The 8142-nt window shown below is 38.4% G+C and overlaps 1 protein-coding gene across 1 annotated transcript; it reads left to right on the plus strand.

The window, feature by feature from the left end:
* The first annotated feature begins 2471 nt into the window (after positions 1–2471).
* LOC129250664 (uncharacterized) lies at positions 2472–3305 on the plus strand. The gene has a single exon (XM_054890269.1). The coding sequence runs from the start codon at positions 2472–2474 to the stop codon at positions 3303–3305; it is 834 nt and encodes a 277-aa protein (XP_054746244.1).
* Positions 3306–8142: the final 4837 nt, after the last annotated feature.

Genomic DNA, 8142 nt, shown 5'->3' on the forward strand with positions numbered 1-8142 from the left:
TCAGAGGTCGCTGAAGGTTCACTCTCTCCATTTCAGCATGCCTATCAAAGTGGAAAATCCTGCGAGTCGGCACTGCAAAACCTTGTTGCTAGGGTAGAGCAGGCCATCGACTACGCTATGGGAAGCTGTTTAGACATAGAGGAGGTGTTTGTTAATGCCACTTTCGACAGTATGTGCACCTCTGCCAGTAGACCTGGTGTAGACCGGGTGCTGGTGAATTGGATTCGTTCAATGCTAGCCAAAGAATCGTCACGGTGCGGGCGGAGGAGGATCTGCTAGTGTCATCCGGGGTTAGTAGAGGCTGCCCCCGCAAGATGGTGTGCTGTATCCATTGCTTTGGTGCATGGTGATCGATCCTCTACTCACCACCTTAAACGACTCGGGAGTCTACGCACGAGGATATGCGCACGACGTTCTTTGTTTGCTAACGGGCCCTTCGCTTATGAACATCTGTAAAACAGTGCCGAAAACTCTAGATATGCTGAAGATTTGCTGCGCTAATGGGCTATTAGCAAACCACACCATAACTGGTATTGTTCTCTTTACTAGAAGGAGGAAGCTTGACGGACTCGTTCTGCTTAAGTTAAAAGATGTCACAATCCTGCAAGACAAGGAAATTAAATATCTTGGAGTAATCATCGATAGTAAGCTCCTCTGGAAATCACACGTTTAAACAAAGACATTCAAAGTATTAACAGCCTTCTGGCAATGCGAAGGTGTTTTTTAGAAAAACTCGGGGTCTTTTCCCTAGCAAGGTCCTATGGATCTACACGGCTATGATAAGACCTATCATCACCTATTTCTCAGTGGTCTGGATGAGTAGACTCTCTCTTTCGTGGGAGTCAGGAGGACCTTATCGAGACTACAACGCACTGTAGCCAACTGTTGCGTCGGAGCTTTTCCCGACTACTTCAGGCCCGGCATTAGATGCTCTGATTAGTCTACCACTTGATGTTTTCATCCATAAGGGGAATTAGTACGACCCCTGTACGGCATGGACTTTGACTCCATGCTATCCAGAAATGTGCTTGCTAAGAGATACAGTGTGGTTTTGCCAGAGACTAAACTGTAGTCAAACTGAGAAAATAAGCCCGGCAAACACTGTTTTCGCGTTTTCACGGATGGCTCCAGGATGAGCACGGCTCCGGCTCTGGGGTCTACGAGGAATCCAGTGGGACGAAACCGCACTTTGCTCTAGGAATGCATGCATCTTTCTGTCTGTAAGCCCAGCATTCGCTCGCCTCAGGATTGAGGTCTTTGGCACTGATGTGTTACGAAGCGACCACCTTGGCTCTTTGACACCACAAGATCTACTCGAGTAGATTTAAAGAAAATTAAAAAGGGAATCCGAGAGCAGTACAATGGATTTATTGTGTCTGAGTGCTGCACTTGCTAGTCTGTCCCGACAAAAAAAAGAAAAAAATAACAGGTTTGAAACTAGGTAGTTATGATATTCCATGATCCAATACCGGAATATACACTTGCCAGAAAAAGTATCCATAGATAAAGAGATGAAAGCAACATATTAAGAAATTTATTGTAAAAAAAAATTAATTTAAGCTTTTGTGAAAAATGTGTAGTAAATACATCTTTAGAAATGAAATTTCCCAAAAAATTTGTTACTAACTTGTGGGATAACCTTTTCGTTTGCGGACCTCCACAAGTCGATGTGCATGGGATGGACCAATTTAGAAGTATGCTGTTTGGTAATTTTGCTGCATCCATTAATTACTAGTTTTTTAAGTATTTCATTGCAGGTAATGGTATGCTGACGGATCCTGCGCTCCAATATGCCTCACAAATGCTGAATGGCATTGAAATGTGGGAATTGGGGTGGAGTGCGCAATTGGTGATTTGTGCTATACCGTAACCAGAGCTTAACATTATATGCCGATTGCTTGGGATCATTATTGTCAAAAATTAAATACCAACAAATTAATACTCTTTATTTACTTAGAAATATCCGTTATTTAATAAGAGAGAAAAGCTCAACACAGTAACTATCTAAGCTCATACCATGTATTACCTTTTATAACGATTTAAAAATATAGTAAGAATCTGACCGCCGAGACTGTTCGAACTCGGGACGAAAATAGCGTGTTTTATTTAATATTTTTTCACATGGTGCCGAAACCAGGGACGACATTTGTGTAATCAGATTTTCACTAGCGTGCGGTTTGTTTTAAATATATTACTATAAATTACAAGCGAAAAGACATAGTAAAAACTATAAATTTGAAAGTGAAATTCGTGAGTCCAACGAAAAGCGTGTAGAATTGGAAGCGGTGTATCGGTCTACGTGCCGAACACAAGTCACTAAATTGTGCAACAGCGTAAGCGAATATTTAAAATCGTTTAAAAATTCTAAATTGGCAGACCATAGCGATCCATCAAGTGTCGAGTCCGAGCTGATTGTTTTATTAGAAAGGCTCAAAAACGCGCATTCAAATCTAAAAGCCGCAGATGAAGCCATGAAAGTCTTTGTCAGACAAGACGATTTTGCGAAGGAATGCGATACCATAATTGAATATGATAATAAGGCGGTAACCACTTTAGCTCAGTTGGAGCATTTTATTCGGGTTAATTTCAAAACACGTGCTGAAGCATCAAATAACTCCTATGAAGGCGCAGGGCAGGATGTAGCGACGGAGGGAAATAGTGGCTATAGTGGTATAAAACTTAAGCCCTTTGAGTTAAAAAAGTTTGATGGAAATTTCGAAAATTGGCTTCCTTTCTGGGAGCAGTTTAAAAGAGCAGTGCACGAAAATCCAAAATTGTCTACATCTACAAAATTTAATTTTTTGAATGAAGCGTTAGTAGGCAAGGCCGCTGCTTCCATAGCCGGTTTTACACCCACCGAAAAGTGTTACAGCGAAGCCATATTTCTCTTGCAAGAGGAATATGGAAACAATGAAAAAATCGTGGAGAAATTTTTTCAGAAATTAATGAATATTAGAACGGTGCAGTCAACAGCAGATATATATGAATTACGGCAACTGTACAACGAGGTTACTTCGACTATGCGATCGCTTGTAGCATTTCACATATCATCGGCTCAGTACGATATAATGGTAAAATCAATTTTGTTGACATCTATACCAACAACATTGCGTGTGCAATTTTACCGTTCATTTGAAAGGAATGCAGCTTGCAGTAAAATACTAAATTCCAGCATTGATACAGTTAAGGAGAGCACAAGTAACGGAACAGAAAATGATCAGCTAAATAAACTTCTGCAATTTTTAAAAACCGAAATAGAAGCCTTAGAAAAGGCGCGAATGTCTGAGCGAGACAAAAAAATGTGAAGGAAAGAAGAGAAACACGGTTTCGAGATGGAGGTACTGCAGCGGCACTCTTCGTAGGCAACAGGCAGCACTATCAATGTGTTATTTGCAAAACAAATACGCATACCACGAAAAGCTGTAAGAGCGACCTACCTGTCGAAGAGAAGAAGCTTATATAGAGAAAAGAGGGTAGATGCTTTCGATGTACAAACCGTAACCATAATTCCAAATATTGTAATGCATATTGACCAGTGCTGTCCAAAATGAAAAATGTGAGTGTATAAGTGAGAACGAGAGAATGGGAGCAGCCCAGTGGGAAATTTAAACCAAAATAAATAAATATTGAATTGGAGTAGAAAATTTTTGTGGGAGGAATCGAAATGCCTTTTGATATTACATTTATAGCTTCCTTTAAACGGCTTGTAACATAAAAGGCATTGCAAGTCGCCAAAGGCTTTTTCTAGCATAAAAAAGTTCTCACAGGGCATTGTATTGCATACACTAAGCGTCGCGGACAAACTCGGTGTTTATTCGTTGCTGGTTTGCTAAGTGCGTAGTCATTGGCATTTGAAAACTACTCAACCGATCCTTTTGAAATTTTGCACACATATTTTACATATAAAAAACCTCCCCCCAACGTTTTTTTTCGCCATTTTTTTTTATTAAGGTGGTTTTACACCTACAAAATGGCGGCATTTTTTCGTCAAAAATCACTTTTTACTTCAACGACTACCAAATGGCTGAAAATGAAAATAAATCGTCAAAATAAACGTTGGGGGGAAGTTTAACTCATACTTTAACTAAATTATTCGATTTTTTTGATTTCAGATGATTCTACGCTGAGATATGCTGACTACTGCAAAATGTATTTTTGAAAGGAACGTCTACGTAAATGTGCTCTCATTCGCTCATTTTGCAATATTTTTACATGAAAATTTTATCAAATATTCTTGAAATGTTACTTTATAATATGCAACAACTTTTAATAAACTGCCTTGAACCGTTTCGCTACAATAAATTCATGAAAAAAGTTTTTTTTTTAGCGTTTATCCTGCTGATTCAAAAATTTTGTTGTTGAATCCAGTTTTAGTCGATGGTATTTTGAGGCTTACTAGCAGGTTACCACCTGAGTTGTACGGTAATTATAATCCAATAATACTACCAAAACGTTCACATTTAAGCAGTTTACTTGTTTGGGAAGCGCATAAGCAAACGATGCATGGAGGCATAAATACGGTTTTAGCCCATTTACGACAAACATTTTGGTTAGTACAAGCGCGTCAGCTAATAAAATCTTGCCTCCATAAATGTGTTATCTGCAGACGGCTACGTGGAAAAAGTGCATCCGAGAAGTGGACAGAATTGCCACGCGAACGAGTGAAAACTAACAGACCATTTAAGACCATTGGAGTCGACTCTGCTGGGCCACTATATGTTAAAGAAGAGACTGAAGGCGATAGGCGAAAAGTTACCATCATGCTAATAACGTGTGCTGCATTTAGAGCAGTTCATTTGGAACTCGACGGAGACTTGACAACTAATAGCTGTATAAATGCATTACGGCGGTTTATAGCGAGACGTGGTGCACCAGCAACTATAATGTCAGATAATGCCAAGACATTTAAACGAGCGGATTTTGAGTTAAGAAAAATAACGATCTATTGAATAATAGCGAGGTTCAGCGGTTAGTAGCGCATGAAAGCATAAACTGGAAGTTTATACCTGAAAGAGCAGCGTGGTGGGGCGGTTTTTGGGAACGCCTAATAAAAATTGTTAAAGATTGTCTGAAGGCGGCCATAGAAAAAGCGAATTTGTCCGAAGACAAATTGACAACGCTACTAACTGAAGTGGAAAGTGTGGTCAATGCAAGACCATTGACTTACATAAGCAGCGATCACAACGATTTGGAGCCTTTGACTCCAGCACATTTTTTAACTAACTTTAAACCTCTTTTACTCCAAACAGATTACAAAAGCGATGGCTCATCCTTGGCGAAGTCGTGGCAGCAGCGACAAGCTATAATAAAGAGGTATACGAAGAGATGGTGCACAGAATATTAAAGCGCACTCCGTACCATACACCACAATACAGGCGGTCCAACCCGTAGTGTTAAAGTCGGGGACGTTGTCCTACTACACGATGATAATAAGCCTCGGCTCCAGTGGAAGCTAGCGGTTGTGCAGCAAACATATCAAGGAAGAGATGGTCGCGTTAGGGCTTGCGATATCCGGCTGCACGATCAAAAGATTTTGAAGCGCCCAATTCAGCTATTATATCCTTTAGAAATAGCGTCCTCTATGTCCGGGGCGGAGGATGTCAAAAATTAAATACCAACAAATTAATTCTCTTTATTTACTTAGAAATATCCGTTATTTAATGAGAGAGAAAAGCTCACCACAGTAACATTCTAAGCTCATACCTTGTATTACCTTTTATAACGATTTAAAAATATAGTAAGAATCTGACCGCCGAGACTGTTCGAACTCGGGACGAAAATAGCGTGTTTGATTTAATATTTTTTCACAATTATCATGCTGAAACCAGAAATCATCACCAAGTTCAAACTGTAGAACGCTTTGTATCATGCTAGTCTTTAAAATATTTAAATAAGAAAATTGATCCATTGCTGATTCTATAAAAACAAGTTTACCAACTCCTTGCGTCGCCATACACCCCCATACCATCACATTTCCTCCGCCAAGCTTCACAGTTGGTACAAGATTTTCTTTTTCGAGCTCAATACCGCTCTTACGCCACCCTAGTTTTCTTCCTTTAATGCCAAATATGCCTTATTTGCTTTCATCTAAAAATAAAACACGTTCCCAAAAATATTCGTTTGTAAAATCCATGTTTTTTCTGTTGATTTAAGATATGTACGATTTTCTACGTGCTACACGTCCCGATATACCCATCTTTTTCAGTATTTTACGTACAGTATCGTCGTGCACATGCTTGCCAAAAGAATTTGAAATGTTTTTACATATTTGAGAATCCATAATTCGAGGATTATTTTTCACTGATTGCAATATGGGCCGGTTTTCACGTACGGTTAGCTTGCCAGGTCAACCAGAACATGGCTTTGACTCAATTGAATCCGAAAATAGAACACGCTCCCAAAATTTTGGAGCCTTGTTAACATATTCGTGTGCAAAATCCATGCGTTTTTTCTGTTGATTTAGGATATGTACGGTTTTCTACGTGCTACACGTCAACGACACCCATCTTTTTTCAGTATTTTACGTACAGTATCGTCGTGCACATGCTTGCCAAAGGAATTTGAAATGTTTTTACATATTTGAGAATCCGTAATTCAAGGATTATTTTTCACTGATTGCAATATGGTCCGTTTTTCACGTACGGTTAGCTTGCTAGGTCGACCAGAACATGGCTTTGACTCAATTGAACCAATTGTATTGTTGCACGACATACTACACAGAAGAATGACTTCTTCCCATGATTTGCCTTCATTTCTAAGCTTCAGGTTAATTTTCTCTCGCCAACCCCACATTCCTTAGTTTTGAGGCCCGTCGATATTTTTGTACACAAAAACTTTAAAATAACTCCAAAGTAATAAATTAAACCCGTATTGGGTATGAATATGCCGCTGCATACTGCGGGGAATCCCTGTTTTCGTGTGTACGGAAACTTTGTTTGCTTTGTTAAAGAGAAGTTTTTTGTTTTTGTTTGGTGAAATTTAATTTATAAAGATGCACTTAGGAAACAATGTATAGAAATTGTAGAAAAATTACTTACTAAACCTTTCTCATAAAAGTTCAAAATGTTTTAGTTTTAACACGCTTTTATTAGCTCGGGTTGTATGTATGTATGTATGTATGAATGAGCTTAATTTTCACTGGCTTCTAAAAATCTGATCGACTTGGAATTTTGCACACCTATCAAGGACCGATGACAATGCAATAATTTGATAAAAGTTTTCCACTATCCTTATTAGGATTGCCAGGATTAATATTTTCTTTTTTAAATCTTCTGTGGAAGAATAAGAAAGACAGAGTTAACGCGCGGTCTGCGCATGGCTGCCGAGTTACTCTTACTGATTTCGGGAGTCTACGACTTACTCTTTCGAATTCGAACTTGATCGGGCACGCGGCACTGCAGTACGAATAGAAGGCTAAAACGCTTTCAGGGTAGTTGCATTCTCACTTTGTATAGTCTTTACACATACGTAGATACTACAAGTCTCATACACGCAAATTTACTCTATTCAATTTTCATATTAGATGAAATAATTTTCATATAACATGTAATTTTGTTAATTACAATAAAATAATCAAAACATAAATTTTGAACATATTTTACGGAACAAAATTTTGGCAAGTAAAGAAGGAATTTATCATGACTATAATTTCATTTATAAAATTTTATCGATTAAAGTACAATTAACAACAAAATTGAACTAAAACAACCAAACTGGAACTTTACATCTCGTTTTGATTGTGTCAATATAATCCACGGTCTCCTTTTTCAGTGCTGTGAGTATCTATTCTGTGTCAAGGCCAATGCTGGCCTATCTTTGGACATATAGTCGTTAAAGAAGGAATTAAATGTAACACAATTAAATCGGACTATAAATCACTGACTAAATGAAAACAATAATTTTCATTCAGAAAAACAAGACTCGACCTTCAATCAATGATCTATATGGTAAAAAGTATGTAACATATTGATTATGTCAGTATATTTTGTTGTTTCCTCTCCGTTTCAGGAGTGGGGTAGCCGTTTCTCAGGCTCCCTCCGCGAAATAAGTTCTTCATCCTGATTACTTTTTTATCACGGCCGATAACTGCATAGAAGGGAATTAAATATAACACGAATATATCGAATCATTAATTCACTGACT

Source organism: Anastrepha obliqua, chromosome 6 (assembly GCF_027943255.1).
Source record: "Anastrepha obliqua isolate idAnaObli1 chromosome 6, idAnaObli1_1.0, whole genome shotgun sequence".
Classification (NCBI taxonomy): Eukaryota; Metazoa; Arthropoda; class Insecta; order Diptera; family Tephritidae; genus Anastrepha; species Anastrepha obliqua.

Coding starts and splice junctions, on each gene's coding strand:
- LOC129250664 (XM_054890269.1), top strand. CDS start 2,472: ATGAAAGTCTTTGTCAGACAAGACGATTTTGCGAAGGAATGCGATACC.